Here is a 27281-nt window from a genome sequence, read left to right on the forward strand (position 1 = left end):
TTTTATACAGTAATTTATTCAGCTAACTAGTAAGCATTTGGGCATTTTTAAAAGACTCTTTTTTCCCCCTGAAAGTCAAAATAGAACATCTTTCTCTACATTGAGTGATTTAAGATTTTATGAATTAATTCATTTAATAAAAATATCTACCAGAAATTACAAGTCTTTGGTTAGACCTGGGCACCTCGATAGTCAGTGCTGTTCTCCTTCATAAACAAGGACAGAATTTGTATGCAAAGATCAGCAGGACATGTTCTCCAGGCTGTGTCTTTATATTTTGTCCTCTAGTGGCTATAGATTGTTACTGAGTCTAGCGTATTTTCTCAGTACGCTCTTGTGATCGACGGTCAGACAGGTCAGTGAAGGCTGGGGTTACAAGCTGTCCCTGTCAAACAGCAAATTAACTTACAGCGTGCTGCAGTGAAATGAATTTTACACTAGGAGTCTAGAGACCCGGCTTCTAGTCCCAGCTCTGCCCCTAAGCTGTGTGACCTTGGACAAGTCATAAACTCTTTGGGTCCGTAAAAGGGAATCAGTTGAATGATCTCCAGGGGCCCTTCTTGCTCTAAAACTACAAGTCTTCTAGGTGAAACAAATGTTTTTGGTTCACCTTCTGTCCTAGCCAATAAAACCGTAGTGTTTGCACTACGGAAAATAATTTTATTTCTCATCTGAAGTCATATAATCTGTCTCTCACCTGCACACCAGCAGTAAGAAAAGGGGACAGGAGAAGGTCACCCTCAGAGGGATGAATAAGAACCTTCTAGGAGCAATCACACCCAGGCTTCAGAGATTCCTACCCCATGTGATTCTCCCTGAGATGCAATGTCAGGGGCAAGTCCTGTTTGTGGGGGACATGGGGCCAGATAACGGGTTAAGAACTACTTTTTGAAAATAATAGCCACGGTTCCAAGGTTTATGTTGTTCTTCACACCTGCTGTGGCTTCTCATTGGAGTTTGAGGTCAGGAGCTCACAGCTGCCCGCTGTAATCTAGAAGTCATAACCTCTGGACTCATGTCTTTCACAGAAACAGCAAAGTGATTGTTTGCTTTTCCCACCCCTCTGGTTAACTCCGTTGTCTTTTGGATCCTTCAAATCGTGAGAGAGCACTAGCAGCCCTTTTAATTTTCCCAGATAGGAGATTAACCAAAAATTAACCTAGCATCAATGATAAAACCCACTGAGTCATTATGCAGTTTTTGCCTTTCATAGATCATAAACACCCCAATTGAGGATAATTTACTATCCCTGGGAAATCTGAACCTATGAAATAATGTTTCCAAGCAAAATGTAAAACCCAGTTTTATAGGCAGACATCCTTCTCTTCTTCTCTGATTAACTGTCTCTTCACCGAGACCATCAAGTAGATAGGTTTCTGATTCTCAAACTGGGGTATGTGAGTGCCTCAGGGTGTGTGTGGGTGTACAAGGGCGATGTGCAAGGGAAATCTTGAGTCACGGAATTCTCTCTGAGCTCTTTTACGGACCGTTGCTTTACCTCAGATATTTGGTTAAGTATTTAACCAGTTTAACGCTTTTGTCACTTACACTCAGAAGTAAAATTGTTCAAATCTCATGCTTCGTGTTGGCCAGTCTCACTGTTTTTCATGAAAGCCCGTGGAGGGTAGCAATGTTATGTGATGGGAAAAATTATAGCGTGGTGTTACTGGAAAATTGAGTGTGATTAGCTGCTATTTCCTTGAAGGAGATTACATTCATACCACTAACTGTGTGATCTTCTAGAGTATCAATAGGGTGACCAACCTTCCTGATGCAACCCAGGAGCTAAGAACAGTTTTTAAAGGGTTGTCGACAAAGAAGAGTATTTGAGAAAGATGTCGATGGCCCACAACACCTGAAGTGTTGGCGCTCTGGCCCTCTATAGAAATAGCTCTCCAGCCCCTGCTCTAGAGAGCTTTCTCCCCAAAGCCTGAACACCTAGAATTTCCAGAAGTAAGTTAAATGTCTTGTGGGAGCTTGTTTTGATTTTCACATGTGGGCACATACACACCCTCACATACAGACCTCAAAATCAAACTGACTTGTTACCTTGGTTCCTAAGCCTGTGACACTGAGCTATCTTAGTAGACAACAAGGAGGAAAATGGTGGAGTTGATTCATTCAGTGTTCTTCATTTAAATGCAATTTTTAATTTTTCTTTTATTCTTGATTTTTTTTAATGCTTATCTCTGAGAGAGAGAAAGAGAGGCAAGGCACAAACAGGGGAGGGGCATTGAGAGAGGGAGACACAAAATCCAAAGCAGGCTCCGTGCTCCGAGGTGTCAGCACAGAGTCTGAGGCAGGGCTTGAACTCATGAACCATGAGATCAACCGACTAAGCCACCCAGATGCCCCTAAATACAATCTTACAAATTACAAAAAAGTGTACATTCTCTTTTCATCTGGGGCTAAAGGTTAGCAGTTGAAACAGGAAGTTTATAAAGTATGAACTGGAATTCAGTAAAAATTCATAAGCAAATTAGGGAGAATTGAATGTGAAATCAAGGAAGCTTGTGACAGACCTGGCATTTCTGAAATACTGCTCTGAAAAGGAATGAATTCCAGCCAAGATGGAGTTGTAATCAGAAAATCCCACGATGCACCAGAGGTTTATTAAAGTATGGGTTTTATTACTGTGATGGTACAAATAAGTATCAACTTGGGTACTGCTTACATGTGAGAACCCAGGCATGGGAATTACATGAAATCTTCATCCTTGAAAGTTCTTTTACAAGCCAATCCTGTGACTCCTGAAGCCTAGGGTGACGGTAATGCAGTGAACAGTGCTAGTGAAGAAAGATGTCTTCCAAGCTACTTTTGCAATCAATCTTGGAAACCCTTGGAAAGAGAAATTCAAGTAGTGGGAGACACTTTGATGATGTTCCGAACAAAGATATGGTTGACTATGTCTTCAGTCAAAGAGAAGTGGGTTAGCTGAGAACAATAGCCTTGTCCTAGAAGACCATCCCAGGACACGCCTCGTTGGGCTCAAAAGTCAAGCGTGAGCCCCTGAGAAACTGTAGTTATCAGCCCGGGTCCTGACCTTACAGATTGGTAAGAGCACCAGTGATACCAATTGACCCCTTGATACCTTGTTGTTCTTTTTGTCTTTCTTGGTAACGCTGCTGTTATTCACACACCGTGCAATTCCATCCACATGTAAGTGAGTTTCAGTATATGCGCGCATTGTGCAGCCATTCCCACTGTCCATTTTAGACTGACGCTCTTAGGCACCCACTCACGTCCTTTCTGTCTCTACAGATGCGCCCTTTCTGGGCATTTCCTGTAAGGAGAATCATAAAACACGGGGTCCTGTGCGGCTGCCTTCTTTCATTTGGCACAGTGTTTTCAAGGTTCATCCACGTTGGGCATTATCTATTGTTCTTTCCTTTTTTGTTGCTGAGTAACATCGCACTGTTTGGGTGCACTGTAGTTGGTTTATTCTTGAGTTTACCAGCCTTTGGATTTCTTTTTCCCCCTTTGGCATTTAGGAATAACACTTGGAATATAGATCTTATGTGGACCTGAGTTTTCATTCTTTGGGATACATACTGGGGAGCGGAATAGCTTGGTTACGTGGCAGCTGTGTGTTTAAGATCGTAAGAAACTGCCAAGTTGTTTTTCAAAGTGGTTGTGCCATTTACATTCCCACCAGCAAGTGTATAAGGGTTCTGATTTCTCTATATCCTTGCTAGCTTCTTATGGTGGGGGTGGGGGTGGGTAATCTTTACACCCAGTACGGGGCTTGAACTCACAACCCCAAGATCAAGAGTAGTGTCCTTTTCCAACTGAGCGAGCCAGGTGCCCCTGTGTTTTTGTTGTTGTTTATTATAACCATGCATTGGGTGTGAAGTGGCACCTCACTGGGGCTTTGGTTGCATTTCCCTGATAACTAATGGTGTTGAACATCTTTTCAGATGCTTATTAGCCATTATTTTCTTTTTTTTTGTTTTGTTTTCAATATTTGTTTTTGAGAGAGAGAGAGAGCTTGAGCAGGGGAGGGGCAGAGAGAAAGAGGGGGGGAAGAGAGAGACAGAATCCAAAGCAGGCTCTAAGCTCTGAGCTGCCAGCCCAGAGCCCAACATAGGGCTCGAACCCACAAACCATGATATTGTGACCTGAGCCGAAGTCAGATGCTTAACTGACTGAGCCATCCAGGTGCCCCGCTTACTAGCCATTTGTATATCTTCTTTAGAGGAATGTCTGTTTGTATTCTTTGCCTATCTTTTAACTAGGCCAATCTTTGATGTTGATTCGGCCATCACATTGTAGGGACCTAACGTGTATTCATTTATTGAACAGACGAAATAGACAAATGGCTGCATTGATATGTAACACATCATAGTCATAATGCCTAATATCAAAGAGTTAGGTGATAATGTTTGTGAGAGCAGAGACCATGCCTGTGTCTTCTATGCCCGCTGCCTTCAGGACTCTCCTACAGCTGGGCATAACTGCTTGTTGGGTGACTGAATGTTTGGTTGTAATATGTTTTACTATAAATACAAATAACTGAAGAAATTATCAGTAAGGTATATGATTATTTTAATGAGCATAATAACAACTGGAAAATCCTTGCAAACGTGTGAACACATGGTGTCATTTCCCTGACCTGTGAAACAGGGGCGTGAGGCCACTGTGCTCACTGGATACACCAACAGCTACTGACCGGTTCATTTATAAAACATCTGGCCTGTGGTTCATTCATCTCTTTTGTGTCTCAGTGTTTTTCTCTAATGGTGATGTGAATATTCTTTTATTTATTTTTTATTTTCTTAAGTTTTTATTTTTGAGAGGGAGAGAGAGACAGCATGAGTAGGGGAAGGTCAGAGAGAGAGGGAGACACAGAATCCGATGACAGGCTCCAGGCTCTGAGCTGTCAGCACAAGGTCCGAGACGGGGCTCAAACCCACGAACTGTGAGATCATGACCTGAGCTGAAGCCAAACACTCAACTGACTGAGCCACCCAGGTGCCCCTATTTTTTAATTTTTTTTTAAAGGGAACTATATTAAACAGACATATACTGGCTTAGAAGAAACTTGTTACCTAAATTGTTCTTCATCCTTCTAGAAAAAAAAAAAAATACTAAAGAGTAGGAAGTCCTGACACCATAAAAACAACCCAAGACTAGATAACAGGAATGAATTCACCAACTTAATAAAGAAGGTCTCCAAAGGCAACTTCTTTGGCAAATCATTTTCAAGCTTAGACACTTCATCTGAAACAGAGTCTTTGTTACAAATATAAGATCAATACAATGAAAACAAAACTTGAGAGTTGGATGAAGATGAGAAATCATGAATCTTCTTAATCCTTTGAGATTCTTAGCTACAGTGACTAAGGCTTTAGTGATTAAGAGTGATTTTGTGATTAAAGCTTTAGCAATGGAAGAAAATTATGACTTTTAAAATAACGTTTACAAAAATTGTTTCATAACAATATTCCTAGTCAGACTAAGTGGCTATTGGTTCAGAAGTCCTTTCCTCCTCATGTGACCGAGGAGACGAATCTCAGAGCAAAATACAATTAGGAAACATCCACCAACAGCAACCCAAAATATGGGCATATTAAAAATTTTGGGCATCTCTCCTCAGGTTTAAAGAAAAGTTGTTGCATATGTTGAGACATTGTAATAAAAAGGAACGTCACCTGAATGATGAACTTGCTATTCATTCTTTCTTTTTTAATTCATCCAGTTTTCCATAATTGATAAATATAGTGAAATAACATTTCACCTGTAAGTTAGTGAGATAAGTAGTAATTTTTTAAATACTGTATTTATTTATTTTTATTTTTTATGGTTTATTTATTTTTGAGCCAGAGAGAGACAGAAAACAAAGAGAGGAAAGTCAGAGAGAGAGGGAGACACAAAATCTGAAACAGGCTCCAGGCTCTGAGCTGTCAGCAAAGAGCCCGACGCGGAGCTCGAACCCACAAACCATGAGATCGTGACCTGAGCCAAAGTCAGATGCTTAACCGACTGAGCAACCCAGGCCCCCCTAAATACTGTATTTACATTAGAGATAATAAGGCCTTTGGATAACATTTTCTCATCATTAGGAATCATCTACAATTGAACTACTTTATATACATAAGTATGAAAGAATGCAGGACTTTTATAATTAATATAAAATGGGAGACTGAAAAGATGTTCTTTGTTTCAGGCTCAATCCTAGTCTTCTTACATGCATTTTTACTCCAATACAGTTCAGACCTCTTTGATGGAAAAGTTGGAGAAGTTTCAACATTTGTGCTTTGTCACATGAATTTAAAAACTCCCACTACTGGATCTTAGTGGAAGGGTCCCATCAGGAAAAAAAAACAAAAACCAAAATCAACCCCCACCAAGTAGGCTAGAATTTCTTCAGTAGAATTAACAGGGACTATTACAGAAAGGATTTCCAGAGGCACGTGTAAAGGAACCCCACAAGAGAGTCCAGGCAACCAAAGGCTTGCATCAGCAAGAAGCCGTTACCACCTCCAGGCCTGACGGTGTTACTCGGTCCTGTGGGTGGAGCTGTGGAAACACCATCTCAGACCTGGAATCCGGTCGGAGCAGGACACTCTTCACCAGACCATGGCGCTGAAGCCGGGAACCTCTACGCCGAACTCCCTCTCCTGTGCTGTGATCTCTCATCATGGTGTGCATTCACCAAAGCTCTTCCAAGCCCGAGAGTGCAACAGAGCCTGCATGGTGAAGTCTTTACACGTTAGGCCGCAATATCTGAGGTAGAAAAAAATCAGGCCGTCCCCTCAGGGACAGGCTGTGTGCACTCAGTGCTTTGCTTGCAAGTGCAGAAACCACCCTTTCAAGGGAGATGGGACCTGGGAGCCCATAAAATCAGAACGTGCTCCCTTTGTGTTCTCCTTCAACCTACGACTGGTTTTATCTTCCTTGGGAAACCAGCCGTGTCTTTGCTGCTGCGTGGTTTACCAGGAGGAGAGGGTGAACTTCAGTGTGAGTTTGTAGGTTCTGTTTCTGATTCCCTTGCTTTGTTCCAATCCCAAGTCCCAGGAACACTCACCCTGACCAGTACTTTGAATAAAGCGCCCGCTCCTGGTCCCTGTGGCCGAGGGACAGGGGAGCAGGACAGAAGCATTCTGAGATCCCGCCCCTTTGCATTCACACAGGAGGCTCCTAAACTTTGCTTTGGAGCCAGTGCCAAAAATACTGAATAGAAAGTAATTTTAAGTATATGTGTATTCCTCATATGTATATAAATTTTACGTATATATACACTTAATACACACATACACACAAGTAAATACAAACACCTACTCATTTTATCCTGTAAGAATAGCAATGGTTAATACAAGGTTTCTCATGGAAAGTATGATAGAAGCTGACTGTTGTTGTACAACCTTCATATGACATACTGCATTTTCTTGTTACAGTGACGTTACGAGATGAGTACGGTGTTCACCATTTTGCATGTAAAAAACTTAGTTGTGAACAGGTTGAGTAGATAATTCCTATTTCTTGTATACTTCAGGGAGACAGAGTAGCTGAGAAATCTTGAATCACCTGGTCTTACAACCGAGATTCACTGTCAGAGTAGAGGGATGGGGTGACCCCAAAATATCAGTGATGGTTCGTGGGACTCTCCTGAACGTTTGTGTCTTGCCCCCTTTAGATATATCAGGATTGGAGATAAGGAATGTGAATTTAACAAGAACTTTCGCCTTATCCTTCACACAAAGCTGGCAAACCCTCACTACCAGCCAGAACTGCAAGCTCAGACAACCCTCCTCAATTTCACGGTCACAGAAGACGGTCTAGAAGCCCAGCTCCTGGCAGAGGTGGTCAGTATTGAAAGGCCAGATCTGGAAAAATTTAAGGTAAAAATTATGAAATCGTCTGTCAACACTCACTCGGTATCTGCTTTGCAAAAGTTGCAGTGCTCAGACACAGGAGTGTGAGATAAGATTCCTGCCCTCCAGGTCTTTCGAGTCTGATTAAGAAAAATGAGGATGTGCGTGGACAGTAAACCGCTCAAGGGCACTCCCGTTAAGGAAAGGAGTTAGCATCGTGCCCCTGGCAGGAGCTGGGCTAGCTCCAGGCCTGGTTTGATGCGGGTGACTGAGACGAACAAGAAGACCTATGAATCATGGAAAACAAGTAGAGAAGCAGGTACATGTGCTGGTAGGTTTAGTGATCACAGTCTAATTCAGGCATGACAAAAAACAAAAGAAAAAGAGGACTAATGGAATAAGGTTGGAAAAATTAAGGAGCTCATAGCTGGTGATGATTAGCCTTTAATGGAAAGTGTGACTTTACACTGATTTTAAAAAATACTGAAAATGATTTAAATGAGGGTTGAATACAAAAAAACTAATTAAGAAAAAACAGAGGAAGTCTGAAAATGTATAAAGAAGTCAATGGTCAAGGTGAGTGGTTGCAACAGAGACTATGTGGCCTGCAAAATAAACAATATTTACTCTCTGGCCTTTTATGGAAAATGTTTGCCGCTCCTGGTATAAATCAGTGGTTCTCAAATGGTGGTTCTTAAGACATGAGCGGCAGCTGGAGGCCTTAAATGCAAAATCTCAAGCCACAGCCCGAGTCTTGCGAAATGTGAGATTCTGGAGGTAGGCCCGGCAGTCTGTTTTACCAAGCCCTGCAAGGGATTCTTACCCAAGGTCAGACCCCATTTTTTTTTTAAATGTTTTATTTATTTTTGAAACAGAGAGACAGATCATGAGCAGGGAGGGGCAGAGAGAGAGGGAAACACAGAATCGGAAGCAGACTCCAGGCTCTGAGCTAGCTGTCAGCACAGAGCCCGACGCAGGGCTCAAACCCACGAATGTGAGATCATGACCTGAGCCGAAGTCAGAGGCTTAACCGACTGGGCCACCCAGGCGCCCCCAGACCCTATTTGAAATAGCTTTTACCTGGATTGACTTCTGCGTCAGCCAGGCCGAGACGGCTCTGGGATCGGGGCTGGGTGTGAGTGGGCACTGTTCCCTGAGGTATTCTGGAAAGTGTGCTCACACTCAGTGGCCCTGCATCCTGCCGGCACCGAGCGCTCCGAGCCCAGTGCTGCTTCATGCATAACTGCCAACTTGGACAGGGAACATGTCTACCTTCAAAACACCCCCAAGACCATGTAAAAAATAACCTTGAGGTGCCTGGTGGCCCAGTTGGTTTGGCATCCAAGTCTTGATTTTGTCTCAGGTCATGATCCCAAGGTCATGGGATCAAGCCCCACCCTGGACTCCAAGCTGAACTTGGAGGCTGCTTGAGATTCTCTTTCTGTCCCTCTGCCCCTCTCCTCTAGTCACGCATGCTCTCTATAAAAAAGACTTGTCATGGTAATATGCTTACATTTTTTTCCAAAATCTTCTTCAGTTTGGTTAATTTCTTTTTTTTTTTTTTAAGTTTATTTATTTTGAGAGAAAGAGCACGAGCAGAGGAGGGGCAGAGAGAGAGGGAGCAGACCCCATGAGGTCAGAGTGAGGCCCAAGCTGGGGCTCGATCTCACAAACTGTGAGATTATGCCCTGAGCCAAAATCAAGAGTTGGGCACTTAATTGAGCCTCCCAGATGCCCCTGGTTAATTTCTTTATTTGCTTTGACTTTAGATAGTGAAATTTTTCAAACATGAACATTGAATAGTTACAAGTTTCCATGCTGGCATCATTCAGCATCAATGATTAGCAGTAGCTGGCCTTTCTACCCTACTTATCTATCAGAAGCAAGCTTTTAAAATAAATGTTAATTTATTTTGGAATACTTTTAGGTTTATTTACAGAAAAGTTGTCAGATATTACAGAGTTCCTCTGTATCACTAGCCCATTTTAAGTTTCTTCTAATGTTATCCTTCTTTGCAACATTAAAAATAAAATGTATTTAAAATACTGGTCTGCTTCAGGTGCCTGGGCGGCTCAGTCAGTTAAGCATGCAGCTCCTGATTTTGTCTCAGCTCATGATCTCACGGTTTTGAGATGGAGGCCGTCATGAGGCTCTGTGCTGAGCGTGGGGCCTGCTTGGGATTCTTCTTCTCTCCTTTTCTTGATGCTCCTTCCCTGCTCAGGCTCTCTCTTTCTCAAAATACATCTTAAAAAATATTTTTAATAAAACAAAATACTGTTCTGCTTCAATGAAACATGTCTATTCAGTGGTGTTCATTAAGACATAGTAATATTTCTTCCCATTTTTGTAAGTTTTATTGAGATACGGTTCACCTACCCTTTTTTCCCTTTCATTTTCATTCTAGTTAGTTTTTAGGAGTAGAATTTAGTGATTCATCACTTACATGTAACACCCGGTGCTCAACACAAGTGCTCTACTTAATACCCATCAGGCATTTAGCCCATCCCCCACCCACCTCCCGCCATGAGCCTTCAGTTTGTTCTCTATCATTGTCTCTTATGGTTTGTTTTCCTTCCCCCCCCTTTTCCATTTGTTTATCTGTTTAAGTTCCACATATGAGTAAAATCATAGGGTATTTGTTTTTCTCTGCCTGATTTATGATGCTTATAATATACTGTGGTTCCATCCACATCATTGCAAATGGCAAGTTTCATTCCTTTTGACGGTCACAGGCTATATATACCACATCTTTATTCATCAGCCGATGGACTTTGGGGCCCTCTCCATAGTTTGGCTACTGCTGATAATGCTGCTATAAACACAGGGGTACATGAATCCCTCTAAATCTATATTTTTGTATCCTCTGGGTAAATACCTAGTAGTGCAATTGATGGGTCATAGTGTAGTCCTATTTTTGACATTTTGAGGAACCTCTCTACTGTTTTCCAGAGTGGCTGCACCAGTTTGCATTCCCACTAACTGTATAAGAGGACTCTCCATTCTCCACATCCTTGCCAACTCTTTGTTTCTTGTGTTGTTAATGTAAGCCGTTCTGACCAATGTAAGGTCCTATCTCATTGTGGGTTTGATTTGTATTTCCCTGATAATGAGTGGTGTTGAGCATCTTATCATGTGTCCATCTGGATGTCTTCTTTGGAAAACTGTCTTTTGAAGTCTTCTGCCCCTTTCTTTACTGGGTTGTTTTGTGGGTGTTGAGTTTGATAAGTTCTTTATAGGTATTGGTTATTATCCCTTTATCTGATATGTCATTTGCAAATATCTTCTCTCATTTTTTAGGCTGCCTTCTAGTTTTATTGATTGTTTCCTGCTCTGTGCAGAAGGTTTTTCTTTCGATAAAGTTCCAATCCTTCGTGTTTGCTTTTGTTTCCCTTAGTAGACACGTGTCTAGTAAGAAGTTGCTCCAGCCGAGGTCAGTGAGGTTGCTGCCTATATTCTCTTCTAGGATTTTGATGGTTTCCTGTCTCACCTTTAGTTCTTCGATCCATTTTGAGTTTATTTTTGTGTGTGGTGTAAGAATATGGTCCAGTTTCATTCTTCTGCATGTTGCTGTCCAGTTTTCCCAACAACATTTGTTGAAGAGACTGTCTTTTTTCCATTGGATATTCTTTCTTGCTTTGTCAGAGCTTCATTGACCATATAGTTGTGGGTCCATTTCTGGGTGTTTATGCTTTTCCATTGGTCTGTGTCTGTTTTTGTGTTGGTACCATATTATCTTGATGACTCCAGCTTAAATACAGTTTGAAGTCTGGAGTCATCCTGTCTCCAGCTTTGGTTTTCTTTTTCAGGATTGCTTTGGCTGTTTGGGGTCTTGTGTGGTTCCATACAAATTTTAGGATTCATTGTCCTGGCTCCATGAAAAATGCTGCTGATATTTTGATAGGAATTGCATTAAATCACGTACCCTTTTTAATTGTATAATTCACTGTGTATTAGGTTATTCAGAGTTTGGTTATTCAATCCTACATTTTCAGCACCTCAAAAAAAATCCATGCTTATTAGCTGTTCATCTCCAGTGTCTGCTCCCACCTAGCCCCTAGCAGTTGTTAATCTCCTTTTACCCCCAAAAGGAGTACTGTCTGTTGTGGACATTTCATATAAATGGAATCATTACATATATGGCCTTTGTACGTGGCTTTTTTCACTTAGCCTAATGTTTTCAAGGTGCATCCTTGTTGTAGCATATGTCAATTCTTCATTTTTTATGGCTGAAGAATGTTCCATTGTACAGATATATATGCCATATTTTATGTATGCCATCATGGGTTGATGGATAGTCAGGTTGTTTCCACTTTTTGCCTATGAGGTTTAATGCTCCTATGAATGTTTATGCATAAGTTGTTATGTGGACATATATTTTTCAATTCTCCTAGGTATGTACCTAATAGCAGAATTGCTACATTATATATTGACTCTACATTTAATATTTGAGGAACTGCCTCAAAGCAGCTGCACCATTTTGCATTTCTACCAACTATGTACAAAGGACCCAATTTCTTCCCATCCCACCAACTCATGTCTCTCTTTTTGCTAATAGCCACATTAATGCGTGTGAAGTGGTATTTCACTGTGGTTTTGATTTTCTTTTCCCTACAGGCTATGGAGGTTGAGCATCTTTTCATATATTTATTGGTTTTATATGTCCTTCTTCTTAAAAATTTTTTTTACATTTTATTTTTGAGAGACAGAGACAGAGCATGAACAGGGGAGGGGCAGAGAGAGAAAGAGACACAGAATCCGAAGGAGGCTCCAAGCTCTGAGCTAGCAGTCAGCACAGAGCCTGAGGTGGGGCTCAAACCCACAAACCATGAGATCATGACCTGAGCCCAAGCTGGACATTCAACTGACTTGAGCCACCCAGGCGCCCCTTATATGTCCTTTTTGGAGAAACATCTATTCAAAACTTTTTCCCATTTTTAAAATTGGGTTATTTTTATTTTCGGGTTGTGGGTGTCTTTATGTTTTTTAAATATTATACTGTCATTGGGCACATAATGTAAAATTATTTTCTCCCATTTTGTGGTTTGTCTTTATTGATGGTGTCTTCTGAAGCACATAAGCTTCTAATTTTGATGAAATCCAGTTTATCTCTTTTTTTTCTTTGTTGTGCTTTTGATATCATATCTATGAAACAGATTATCTAGCTTTCCTTGTGTGAGTTCTCGGTAGATGTGTCTTTCAAGAAATTGTAGTACTGCATCTAAATGACCAAGTTTGTGGGCATAAACTTATTCATAATATCCTTTTATTATCCTTTAGTGACCATCGAATCAGTAGTGATGGCCCTTCTTTAGTTTCTGACATTGTAATTTGTGCTTTCTCTTTTTCTTTGTTAGCTTGGCTTCAGGGCTATAAGTTTTGTTGATTTTTATAAAGCATTAGCTTTTGGCTGATGATTTTTCCCCCATTGGTTTCATGTTTTAAATTTTATTGATTTTTTCCTCTAATTTTTATTGTTTATTCTCATCTCCTTGCTTTATATTTAAATACATTGCTCTTCTTTCACTGGGTTCCTAAGGTAAAAGTTTAGGTAAATAATTTTAGATCTTTCTTCTTTTCTAATATATGTGTTCAATGATACAAAATTTCCTCTAAGCACTGCTTTTGCTTCCTCTCACACATTTTGATAAATTGTATTTTCATTTTTATTTAGTTTCATATATTTTTAATGTCTCCTGAGATTTCTCTCACCTACATATTATTTAAAAGTGTGCTGTTTAATCTCCAAATATTTGGCGATTTTTCCAGCTATCTTTCCATTTAGTGATTTCCTATTTAATTTCATTGTGGTTTGAGGGCATACTTTCTGTTTATGTTTTTGAAAACTTTTTGAGGTGTATTTTGTGGTTCAGAGTTTGGTTTATCATGTGAATATTTTATGTGAGCTTGAAAAAAATATGTACTCTGCTCTTATTTGATAAAGTACAGTAAAACCTTGGTTTGCGAGCATAATTTGTTCCAGAAACATACTTGTAATACAAAGCACTTGTATATCAAAGCGAATTTCCCCATAAGAAATAATGGAAACTCAGATGTTTCATTCCACAACAATATTCATGTAAGAATGTTTACAGTATTGTAATATAATAAAAAATAATAAAGAAAATTCAAAATATAAGGAAAAATCAATTAACCTGCACTTACCTTTGCAAACCTTTGTGGCTGGTGTGAGAAAAATGAGAGAAGAGAGTTATTGTGTAAATGACTTTCACTAGCACTAATGGAATCACTACTATCTGTTGGCTCAACAGAATCTTTTTCTTTTTGTGCAACTTTCACAAGGAACTTTTTCAATGACATTTGTTTTTGCCTCCTTTTGAGGATTTTGTGGAAATGTAACATGGCCTTGATGATCACCCACAATCCGACAGGGGGAGAGGCAGAGGGAGGGAGAAGAACCCTTGGCTCATTTGTGATCACGTGACATCCAGTGTCACATACTACTCATATTCCAAGACGTTGCTCCTTTTTCAAGTCCAAATTTATTAGAAGTGTTTGCTTGTCTTATGAAACTCTTACAGAACTATTTACTTGCAATCCAAGGCTTTACTGTATTCTATAAATGTCAGTTACATCCAGTTAATAGTGCTGTTTGGTTCAACTATATTGTTACTGATTCTCTGTCTACCAGAATCTATTAATTCTAGATACAGGACTTTTGAATTCTGCAGCAATGTGACCTTGTACGCCTCTTGGGGTTCTGGTAGTTTCTGCCTCATGTATTTTGACGCTCTTGTCAGAGACATGCTCACTAAGGCTTCATACGTTTTTTTAAGAGAACTGACTCCTTTATCATTATATAATTCTCTTTGCTCTTGATAATTTTCTCTGTTCTCGTGTCTGCGTTGTCTGAAATTAATGTAGCTGTTCCAGCTTTTGTTAAGTGGCAAATGGTGTATCTTTCTCCATCCCTTTACCTTTAAGCAAAGTAGATTTCTTTCAGATAATAGACAGTTGGGTCCCACTTATTTAATCCACTCTGTCTTTTGATGGATGTATTTAGAAAACTCACAAAGAGATTATTGCTGCTTTTGGATTAAAATCTACCATATTTGTCACTTTTTCATTTACTGCACTCTTCTTACCCTTTTTTTCTTTCTTTTTTTTCTTTATACTTTCTCTGGTTTTAATTGAGCATTTCATATGATTCCAGTACATGTCCTCTCTCAGTGTATATTTCTTTTTTTTTTTAATGTCGTGGATTTTTTAGTATTTACTATATACATTTACAAGTAACCTAAATCCATTTTTGAGTTCCATTAATATACTGCCTCCTAGGGACTGAAAGTATCTTTTAACAGTTTTCTCATTTCTTCCCTTCCCTCCCATCTGGTAACATTGTTACCATTTCTTTCATTTATCATAAGTTATAAACACTGAATACCTTGTTGTCTATATTATTTTGAACAGTTATCTCAAGAGTAAGTAAAAATTTTTTACCTTCACTTATTCTTTCTCTGACATTCTTCCATTATGTGGATGTGAGTTTCTGACCTGTATCATTTTTTTTTTGTCACACACACACAAAAAAATTAACATTTCTAGTAAGACATATCTACAGTTGACAGAATCCTTTAGTTTTTTTCTTAAAAAAGGACTGATTTAGCAGGATATAAACTTGTAGACTGATTGCTTATTTCTTCAATATTTTGAATATTTACTCTTCTCTTGCTTACATGATTTCCCAGAAGTTCTATGTAAGTTTTGCCCTCTTTCCTGGTTAGGTGAGGGGTTTTTTGTGGGGTTTTTTTTTTTTTTGTATTCTTTTCACATTGTTTCACTGTATTTGATTTTCTGCCGTTGGAATGTGATGTCTAGGTGTAAGTTTTTTGTTATGTATTCTTTTGTAAGCTTCCTGGATCTGTGATTTGGTGAATGTCATTAATTTTGGAAAATTATTAGCCATTATTAACTCCACTATTCTCCTTTTCCTCCTTCCGGTATTCCTACGGAATGTATGTTACACACTCTGTAATTTTCCTACAGTTATTGGATATTCTTTTCCTTTTTTTCTTTTCGGTTTGAAAAGTTTATGTGGACCTATATTTGAGTTTTCTGATGATTCCCTTGACTGTATCTAGCCTACTAATGAGCCCATCAGTGGCATCCTTCATTTCTGTCATAGTGTTTATTTCTAACATTTCCTTTCTTGGAGTTTCCATCTCTCTACTTAAATTGTCCAAATGGTCTTGCATGTTTTCCAGTTTCTCAAGAGCCCCTTAACACATTAAGCATAATTACTTTTAATTCCTAGTCTGGTAATTTGAATATTTCTGCCATTCCTGAGTCTTGTTCTGAGGTTTGTTTTATCTCTTCATACTATGGGCATGCCTGTACTTTTTTGCTGAAAGCCAGATAGGATGTATTGGATAATTTGAAGTGAGGCCAATAGAGCTTTAGTGTTCAGTTGTATATTTATGTGACTAGGAGTTAAGCTGTGGGTCATATTTGCTGTACCTGTTGCTGTCACAGGCTTCACTTTCCTCTCATATACCTGTTTTTGTCTCCCTGTGTCTTTGGATTTCCCTAGAAATTGCTTCTTAAATAGCTCTCTGTTGTAATCGACTGTTAACCAAACTGGAATCTGTTGATGTGGTGTGGTAGTAACCTATTGTGGATGGAAAGTATTCTGTAATACTATGACTAAATCTCAGGGTTTCTCTCTTCCGAAGAGTTTGTCATTTATTTTTATCTCCCCTATATGAGAAGGGAGGTTGAGGGGAGACTGAGTTGTCCAATCATCCTTCTCCCTAAGTCTGGGAAGGCTCTGATAATGAAATTTTCATCGAGGGAAGGCTTTTGTTAAGAAAACAGAAAGCTCTTGGATATTTTAAGTGGTTGCTTTTCCCTGGACCTATTTTAAAATAGTTGCTTTGCCCCTTCCACTGCCCAAAGCAGAAGTAGATTTTGTTTGTTTGTTGTTTTTTGGTCTTCACTGTGAGAACGAGTAGGTCTCTTAGAGGCAAACATACAGGCGTAAGGAGGCTTCCTCAGACCGGGCTCCAGGCGGTGTTTGACCCAGGAGCTCTGCCGCCAGCATTAATCAGTCCCTCTGTGACTGTTCACCCTCAGCTGCTAGTCTGCATTCACCATCCTCTGGCTTTTAGAGTGGCGGTTGACCCTGCGACCTTAGTGCTTTGCAGGATGTGAGCTGAGTTGAGGATTAGCTGTTTTCCTTTGTGAGGATGGAAATGACGACTTCCAGCTTTTTAGATTTGAAGCAGAAGTTTCTTTCTTTAGAATAGAATAGATTCTTCCTATAGTCTCATAATGTTAAAGAATGACAAACATTTATTCTCTTGACACTGAAGTATAGCCAGATCTTAACATATTTTCTGACTTGTTTAAAAAGATTAATTTAATCTTTACTTTAATTTAATTTACTTTTGAGAGACAGAGAACGTGTGCATGCAAGTGAAGGAGGGGCAGAGGAGGGGACAGAGGATCTGAATGGGCTCTTCACGGACAGCAGTACGCCCAATGTGGGGCTCGAACTCACAAACCACAAGATCGTGACCCCAACCGAAGTCGGCTGCTCAACAGACTGAGCCACCCAGGTGCTCCCCTCCACGACTTGTTTAAAAATAAATTTCAAGGGCGCCTGGGTGGCTCAGTTGGTTAAGTGTCCGGCTTTGGCTCAGGTCAGGACTTCGCAGTTCCTCAGTTCCAGTCCCGCATCGAACTCTGTGCTGACAGCTCGGAGCCTGGAGCCGGCTTCGAATTCTGTGTCTCCTCCTCTCTCTGCCCCTCTCCTGCTTGCTCTCTCTCTCTCTCTAAGAATAAATAAATATTTTTTAAAAATTAAAATAAGTTTTTAAAGATGATTAGTATGTTTTTAATTTTGTATGTTTTCAATTTTAAGCGTGTTTACCATATATGGTTCGATGAAATTGATAATTAGAGCAACCGCTTGCAAACATGAACTTAACCACCATTTCTCACGCTTCTCTTGGGTTGCGTTAGTTGGTTCTGACAAAGCACCAGAATGACTTTAAGATCGAGCTGAAGTATCTGGAGGATGATCTCCTCCTGCGTCTCTCTGCCGCCGAGGGGAGCTTCCTGGACGACATGGAGCTTGTGGAGAGACTGGAGAGGACCAAGGCCACCGCGGCGGAGATCGAGCGGAAGGTAAGAAGGCGCAGGGACACCTGGAGGGTCGCGATGCTCCCTTTGAATCAAGTGCTTGGGATAAAAAGGTGATCAAACTTGACCGTTTCCTTCAGAGGACCCACTTGTTGTGGATGTCAGGTCATTTAATAAACTGCCCTTAAAAATCAGAATGTGGGGGCACTGCATGGAGCCCGAGGTGGTTAAACTTGTGCCTCTTGTAGTTCAACAGAGATGCTGTCATTCACACGAGACTCTGTGAGGCTATAATTTTTTCCGAGTGACTAAATCTAAAGAGAATTGGAGGCCTGCTGGCTTAGATGGTCTAAAATAGAAAAAGGCTTAGCCTCCAGCTCTGGCAAACTGACACCTTCCAGTCTCGCCACAGGCTCCGTGGTCTGTTGTACATTTTAGAGAAGTATTTAGAGCTAAAGTCGTGTTTACGGGCCTTCACTGGCGGGAGAGCGAGCAAGGGATGGTCTCCTGCTGAACTCAGATGCATTATTCACCCTGGGAAACAATGACATTTCCTGAAAGCCAATAAAAATTTTTATTGAGTACACTTTCTGCTGAATGTCCAACATATGTCCCAACATGCGTGGTGTGCCCTTAGGACTTTCACAAGTGTCCGCGCACCTTAAAATTCCATTGTGTCAGAATGGGAGGAACTGTATTCGCTTCTGCAATATCCTCATTACTTAGTAATCTATTAATTACCCATTTGAGCCTGTGTCACCACACATCCTATATGTTTATCTTAATTTAAACAAAGAGATGGGATCCCAAATTACTCTATCCTTTTAAGTAAGTGAATTCTAGGTGGCTCCTAAGATGGTAAAGATTAGAGCAATTAAGTAAATTAGGTCTTAGCTTTGAAGTTAGCTTCTAATTGTCTCTTAAAATGCCTCTTCCTATCTTCTTAATATATTGCTATGTAGGGATTCCCCTCTCTGCTCTACATTTTATTTCCTTTTGTACACAAGTCTAAAGAATCCAGTCTGTAAAAAAGGTTAGAGGGGGAAAAACTATTGTAAAAAGCTCTAGGACCAGGGGCGTCTGGGTGGCTCAGTCAACTGAGCATCCAACCTCAGCTCAGGTCATGATCTCATAGTTCATGAGTTTGAGTCCCACATCAGCTCGCTTCTGTCAGCACAGAACCTGCTTCAGATCCTCTGTCCCACTCTCTCTTTGCCCCCCACCCTCCCCTCATGCATGCTCTCTCAAAAATAAAAATAAACACTAAAAAAAAAACAGCTTTGGGACCTGCAGTAGTCCTAGATTTTTTTTTTAAAAAGTTTCTTTAAAGATATTTGAGCTTTGAATAAAAATGAGTTGTTGGTTGAGTGGTGGTAGTGGTGGTGGTGTTACTGTTGTTTTAATTATCTCTCTGAATGTACCCAGAGGCTAATAGATAAACTAAATGGAAATATATGAGCATATGGATCATCTGATGCAAAGTCAAACAGTCCTGAGTCTTCATATAAAGGCTTTTTTAGTAAGCATGGCTATTGGATATATTATTGACCTTGGCTGCTTGCATATACCTTGTTGACTAATAAAGTTATCAGCACTGAATTGACCCAGTAGACTTGTAAGAGCTCTCCCTGGGAGGTGCTGTATCTGGGTTATTAAACCTGAAAAGGAGAAGGGGAGTAGGAAGGTGACATTACTCAGAACAAATTCTGTAAAACTACAACGAGCTGCCAGGTTTCCTTCACCTGTAACCGTAAAACAGCTAGAGTTATGTCCGTTCTCACTGAAAACTCAGTTTATGAAAAAAAAATTACGTTATGAATTAAGAATTTTAGAAAAACTCAAGTACATAGATTTCATAGGTGTTTTCTGTTTTAATACAAGTAAGTTTTCATTTCAGATACATCCATTCCCTTACTTGGGTAAGTATCAAGAACATGAAGAGTAAGTGACTTACATTGTTTGATCTTACCTAGGTGATTGAAACTAAAGAAAATGAAAGGAAAATCAATGAAGCCCGAGAATGTTACAGACCAGTGGCAGTGAGAGCATCTCTTCTTTATTTTGTAATTAATGACCTCAGAAAAATTAACCCCATCTATCAATTCTCTTTGAAGGTATGCTGAATAGGCTAGGGAAAATTTTAAATTTCATGAGTTCTACTTGTTTCTGGAAGTTTGGACTTTATTTTTAGGCAATTGGTGTCTCTATTAAGGAATCCTAAGGCTCTAGCCAGTAAAAAAAAAAAAAAAAAAAAAATCCTCATTTTCTCTGGAACTTTATGATTTTCAGTAAGACTCTGAGATAATTAAATTGTGTAGCATTATAATACATTTGGTTTTGTTCTTAAATGAGTCTTGAGTTTATTATATATGAGGGACTTTTCCTTAAGACTCATACATTTTCTTTGTGAAGATGTAGGTGTCTTATAAAAAAACCCATACTATTTTGGTATAATGGGAGGAGTAAGAGTAACCATTCATTAAGTCACTCTATTACTTACAAAACTTTTTCATACTTTGGTTCATTCTTATGCCTAAAACATCTCAGTAAAGTATATTATTTTATCCCTATTTTTTAAAAAAAGAAAACTAACAAAATAAATTGAAATAAATATTGAAATAAAATGAAATAAATTGCTCAACAATTGACATCAGAATTGTAAGAGGTAGGATTTGAACTCATGACCGTGATCTCCTAGGCCATGCTTTTTAGCTTACATCATTGTGCTTCTGGGCAGTATTCATTCATTCAGTTACTGACTTTTTAAACAAATAGCTATTGGGATCAACCATTCTGCCAGATGTGGTGCTGGTTACTGAGTGTACAGTTTTGAAAAAAAAAAAACAACAACCACAGGTGTGGGTGTGTGTGCATGTGTGAAAGGGATAAGTACAATGAGAAAGATGGTGAAGATGGAGGGAAGGCCCCTCACAGGAAGTGACACTGGAGCTGTTCCTGTGGAGCTTAGCTGTGTATGGAATGTTTGGAGACAACAGGGTGGGGGGGACGTCATCGAGTCTGAGATTCCAGGTGGCGAATGGATGTATATGGTGGAGGGTAATTCATGAGTGACGGAGAAGATGGCAAGACAGGAGTCTAGAAAGGTGGGGAAGTCTAGATCATGGGAAGCCTCGTTGGCCTGATGGGGGATTTTGGAGTACTGTTTGTCTGCAAAAGAAAAGCCATCGAGAGGTTTGGAGGCAGATGTCTGATGGGTGACAGCGGACTCAGGAGTTAATATAGGCTTGTCGTACGGTTGGAAGCTAGAATAATCAGTCCTTAGATGGATCGGACAGGGACAGTAATGAAGAGGAAAAGAGTCAAGAGTAACTAGCAGGTTTCTAGTAGTGTGGAGCCAGCGTGCGAAAATCCTGAGAAGCGTGGTGCGGTTGGATTTTGGAATGACCGTAGTGTATAAAGAGTAATACAGATAAATCAGTGGTATCGTCACAGTATCACCCAATCACCAAAACTAGAGTAAGACACCACAGAGCAGACCCCTTCATGAACATGAAAAGATGGCTGGGCAGTTCCTGAGTGGCTCAGTTGGATGAGTGTCCTCCTCTTAGTTTTGGTTCAGGTCATGATCTCAGGGTCATGGGATTGAGCCCCATGTCTGGCTCCACACTGAGCATGGAACCTGCTTAAGATTCTCTCTCTCTCCCTGCCCTTCACTCCTGCTAGTGCTTGTGCCCTCGCTCTCTTGCTCGCTCGCTCTCAAAAAGGAAGGGAGACAGGGAGAATGGACGAATTGGTAAATCAAACCCAGCCACAAATCAAAAGAACAATTTATTATGCCCAAGTGGAATTTATGCCAGCAGCACAAGCTGGTTAAACATTTACAAAATAACACAAGTTTTCATATTAATAGAAAACAGAGAAAAACCCTATGATCACGTCAGTGGATGCAAAGAATCTGACACATTTCAATACCTGGTTAACTTCTCAGTGTGAAAAAGGGCATCTACAAAAATCTATAGCTAATCTTTTACTTGATGTTGAAAAACTAAATGCTCTCCCCTAAGGTCAGGAACAAGAATGTCTTCTCTCAACACTTCTATGTGGTACTGCCCTGCAGTTCTCGTCAGTGCAATAATATAATAAAAGGCACAGAGATTTTAAAAGAAGAAGTGTCTTTTTTTTTCCACAAATGACCTAATCATATATATAGACAATCTTAAAAAATCTACCAAAAAAATCTACGAGGACTAAGAAGTGAATTTTTAGCAAGATGGCAAGATATAAAGTCAATACTCAAAACCCCTTGTTTTTATACATGAAGAACAAACAACTGGAAAATAATAACTCAGTACCATTTATAGTCGCTTCCAAATTCATGAAACTCTTAGGGATAATTTTAACAAAACAAATAGAAGATCTGTGTGCTAAGTGCTACAAAACATTGTTAAGCTATCCCATGGAGAGAGATACTGTGTATGTGGATTAGAACACTCCGTTTTATGAAGATGATAGTTCTTTCCAAATTGATCTGTAGACTCAATGCCATCTCAGTCAAATCCTTGAAGGCTTTTTTTTTTAAACAGAAATTGGCAAGCTGATTCTAAAATCTGTGTAGAAATTAAAAGGATTTAAAAGAACTAAATAATTTTGAAAAAGAACAAATTTAGAAAACGTACAATCCATGACTTCAGGACTTGTTATAAACTGATACCAATTGGCCTAAAGAAAATTCCATGGATAACAGAGAGTCTACAAGTAATTCCACAAATGTATGGTCAAGGAATTTTTGGCAATGATACCGAGACCACTTAATGAAGAAGGGATAGCTTTGATAAATTGTGCCGAAGATGGATACCCACAGGAAATAAAATGAACCTTAAACATTACATCACATTTCCTACAAAACTGGCTCAAAATGAGTAAATGAAGCTATGAGATTTCTAGGGAAAAAAAATGAGAGAAAAATCTTTGGCCTTTGGGTTAGACAAAGATTTCTTAGGATACAACAGAAAGGAAAAACTAATAAATTGAATCTTATCAAATTAAAAATTTGTGGACTTCATAAGACATTAAGAAAATAAAAAGGTGTTACAGATTATTAAAACCTCTTTCCAATGCATGTATCTAACAAAGAACTTCTATCAGAATATATAAAGAAATTGGACAACTCAGTTAAACAATGAAAAACTTGAACAGACATGTCCTGTACTGAGTTATGAGTATTGCCCATAAGCCCATTTTTAAATGCTCAGTATTCATCAGAAAAAAGGAAAGTGCAAGCAGAAAGTAGTATTACTACATACCAAGTGGAATGGCTACAATTTTACAAGACTGGCAGTAACAAGGGTTCGCACAGGTGCAATACTGCACGTCTTTCACGTTGCCAATGAGGATGCCAAGTGGTAAAACCCTTTTGGAAAACAGTGTGGCCCTTTCGTCTAAAGTTAAGCAGTAAACGATCCCCCATTTTGACTCTGTGTGTTGGGGGGAGGGGGTTGCTAGACATCAGGCACTCGTTTCCACCCTTTACCTGTCACTTTGAATTCCCCAGGCTTTCAACATGCTGTTCCATAGAGCAATTGAGCAGGCTGACAAGGTGGAGGACGTGCAGGACCGTGTCTCAGTCCTGATGGAGAGCATCACCTACGCCATCTTCCTCTACACCAGCCAGGCACTGTTTGAGAAGGACAAGCTCATCTTCCTGTCCCAGATGGCTTTTCAGGTAAGGAAATCAGTCATTTGAAAGCACTCTCGGAACTGAAGTCCTGTACCTGTATTTATTATGTGCTTTACATCCACTGAAAGGAGGCATGACCCCTTTCTTGGAAGCCCTGGGTGGCATGAGGTGAGTTCGATTTTTCTAGGAGGAACTTGGACATGTGACAACCTTTCAGTAGGTCCCACAGTGTTGGTTTGGATGGGTATGCCCCATAAGCCACCACATCAGTGATCACCCTGAAAAACAGATCAATGACACCTTCTCCTCGCTTCTTAGGTCTTATGCAGAGCCTCCCGGATATTACCACGGAAATTCTGTATTGTATTGTATTGTATTGTATTGTATTGTATTGTATTGTATTGTATTGTATTTTTTAGACAGACAGCATGCGTATGCACAAGTCAAAGAGTGGCAGAGTGAGAGGGAACCTTAAGCAGGCTCTGTGCCCAGCACAGACCCCAAATCAGGACTTAATCTCATGACTGTGAGATCATAACTTGTGCTGTAATCAAGAGTTGGACACTTAACCAACTGAACCACCCAGGTGCCTGGAGACTCTTAAAGATCAGAATTATGAGTCTACATCTGGATGGTCCTAGGATTTTCTCTGTCCCTTTAAAAACAAGTGAATGGGTAAATAAGCTCCAGGTTTCACACTGCCACCTTCAGTGAGACCTATTATTCTTTTATTATTATCTCTTTTAAATGGACTCTAGCAAAAGATTTTTATTTATTTATTTATTTATTTTTTAAATAGGTGCCGTACAGAGAGTCAGAAAGGCACTGGCTTTTCTTTTCTTTTTTTTTTTTTTATGTCTTTATTTTATTTTGAGAGAGAGAGAGAGACAGAGAGTGAGCGGAGGAGGGGCAGAGAGAGAGGGAGACACAGAATCAGAAGCAGGCTCCAGGCTCTGAGCTGTCAGCACAGAGCCTGACATGGGGCTCAAACCCACTGACTGTGAGACCATGACCTGAGCCGAGGTCAGCCTCTTAACCGACTGAGCCACTCAGTCACCCCGCAAAAGATTTTTAAAGTAAGGCTCCCACAATAGGAAGAAAACATCGAGGATTACCTGCCTAGATAAAATAAGCATATTGTGTTACTAGTTTGTTTGCTGTATACCTTTTTATATCAACCCATTCTTGATGAAAGGTCAGTGCCTGGTCTGTGTTGTGTTCTCCAAAGTGCTTTGTCCAAAGAAGGCATTTTATAAATACTTGCTGTTAATAATGATAAACTATTACTTTCAGTATTTTTGGTCATTGTTGATTCCTTTGGGTTATATAAGAATATGTACGTGTAGGTGTTTATGTATGTGATCAACCGGATCAAGACACCCCAAAATTTAACTTTTGTTTTTATACATATTACTCATTAGCAATAAAAAGCCAGGAATAAGAATGTATGAGACACATGTACACACATATGCACATCTATTTAAAACTTTGTCCTTGGAAGCCATAGATAAATTATAGCTTATCTCAAATTCTGACAGTTTCTGTAAATCAACACTTTATATATATGGCGATTATTTATTGAAATAAATTGAATTAAGAAAAACTCAATCAAATAAAATAGTCTTTTAATGTGTTACCACTGATAATGCATTTTGAAAATATTTAGAGTTTAAAAAAATTTTTTTTAATGTTTTTTATTTATTTTTGAGAGACAGAGCACGAGCAGGGGAGGGCAAGAGAGAGAGGGAGACACAGAATCCAAAGCAGGCTCCAGGCTCTGAGCTAGCTGTCAGCACAGACCCTGACGTGGGGCTCGAACCCACAAACCATGAGATCATGACCTGAGCTGAAGCTGGAAGCCAGACACTTAACCGACTAAGCCACCCAGGTGCCCCTAGAGTTTTAAAATAGCATAAAACTCAAACATTTTACCTATTTAACTTTATATGGTATTATAATATTTAGGTGAAATTTGTGAGTATTTCATCCCCAAATGATCTTTCTGTGGACTTCGTAGGTGTCTAAAGTTTACTTCTATTTATACTGTGTTTGTTTAGTTGTATCTATAAAACAATTTTCCATTTTTCTCAGTATAATCTCACATATAAGAAAAATATTTCAGGGGCGCCTGAGTGGCTTGGTCAGTTGAGCATCTGACTTTGGATCAGGTAATGATTTCATGGTTCATGGGTTCGAGCCCCACGTCAGGCTCTGTGCTGACAGCTACCTCAGAGCCTGGAGCCTGCTTCAGATTCTGTGTCTCCTTCTCTCTCTGACCCTCCCCTTCTCATGCTGTCTCTCTCTCTCAAAAATAAATAAAACCTTAAAAAAAAAGCTTTAAGAAAAATATTTCATACATCTCATAGTTTATTAGATGTTATTTCTATATCATGACTAAATTATAATATTAGTTATACCTTCTCCATCGTCACCTCAGGCTTTCTCAATTTGTGTAACAAGATTTTTTTTTAAGTCTCTTTAAAAAAATTTCTTTTAAGTTTATTTATATTGAGAGAATCAGAGACGGCATGTGAGCAGGGGAGGGGGGAGAGAGAGGGAGAGAGAGAGAGAATCCCAAGCAAGCTCCACAACTGTCCATGCAGAACCCAGTGTGGGGCTCGAACTCATGAAACGGTGAGATCATGACCTGAGCAGAAACTAAGAGTTGGGTGCTTAACTGACTGAGCAACCCAGGTACACATGTGTAGCAAGTTCTAGGATAAGTTTGAGTTCACAGCAAAAGCATAAATATGAACAAATATTTCAAATATTTCACTAATAGGCATGTGTTAAAATTGGAATAAACCAGTCTCATAATTATTTGCCTTTAGATTTTCAGTCAAGGTTTTGAGATCATAGACTTAATCTAAGATTTCTTAATTCATCTTTAGAACAGATACACACCTATAGGAGTTCTCAGCAGACATGGTTCTGTGTATTCAGTCATATCTGTTAAATGGTTACTACCTCCTGTGTTGTAATTTTGATATAAACTAAATGACCCTTTTCAATTTTGTGTGCCCTAAAGATTTTGTTGAGAAAGAGAGAGATAGACCCTCTGGAACTGGATTTCCTGCTTCGATTCAAAGTTGAACACACTTACTCAAGTCCTGTTGACTTCCTAACTGCTCAGTCTTGGAGTGCTCTAAAGGTATGTTAGGAAAACGTTTTTTCACTTTCTAAATCTTATATTTCAGTTCTCATAAAATATAGAAATGTTTTTAAAAATACAAGTGATATACCATTTCATTTGTAGAAATATATAATTTTTTCTTCATTTATTTTTTATTTATAGTTTATTGTCAAGTTGGTTTCCATATAACACCCAGTGCTCTTCCCCACAAGTGCCCTCCTCCATGACCATCACCCCCCTTTCCCTTGCCCCTCCCCCTACAGCCCTCAGTTTATTTTCACCATTCAAGAGTCTCTCATGATTTGCCTCCCTCCGTCTCCCTCTCTTTCCTCTGCTTCCTCTTCTCATAGCCCCCTGTTAGGTTTCTCCTAGTACACCTCTGAGTGAAAACATATGGTATCTGTCCTTCTCTGCCTGACTTATTTCGCTTAGCATGACACCCTTGAGGTCCATCCACTTTGCTGTGAGTGGCCAGATTTCATTCCTTCTCATTGCCATATAGTATTCCATTGTATAGATAAGCCACATCTTCTTGTTCCATTCATCAGGACATTTAGGCTCTTTTTATGATTTGGCTATTGTTGAAAGTACCACT

The 27281-nt window shown here is 39.6% G+C and overlaps 1 protein-coding gene across 1 annotated transcript in view; it reads left to right on the top strand.

Moving 5' to 3' along the window:
• The window catches only part of DNAH11 (dynein axonemal heavy chain 11), a 335444-nt gene that overhangs the window by 271970 nt on the left and 36193 nt on the right, over positions 1–27281 (top strand). Inside the window, 5 exon segments of the mRNA XM_029929863.1 lie at positions 7637–7841; positions 17796–17960; positions 19889–20029; positions 23428–23598; positions 26582–26704. Coding sequence (XP_029785723.1) covers positions 7637–7841; positions 17796–17960; positions 19889–20029; positions 23428–23598; positions 26582–26704 — 805 coding nt within the window.

This window comes from Suricata suricatta, chromosome 2 (genome assembly GCF_006229205.1).
Source record: "Suricata suricatta isolate VVHF042 chromosome 2, meerkat_22Aug2017_6uvM2_HiC, whole genome shotgun sequence".
Lineage (NCBI taxonomy): Eukaryota > Metazoa > Chordata > Mammalia > Carnivora > Herpestidae > Suricata > Suricata suricatta.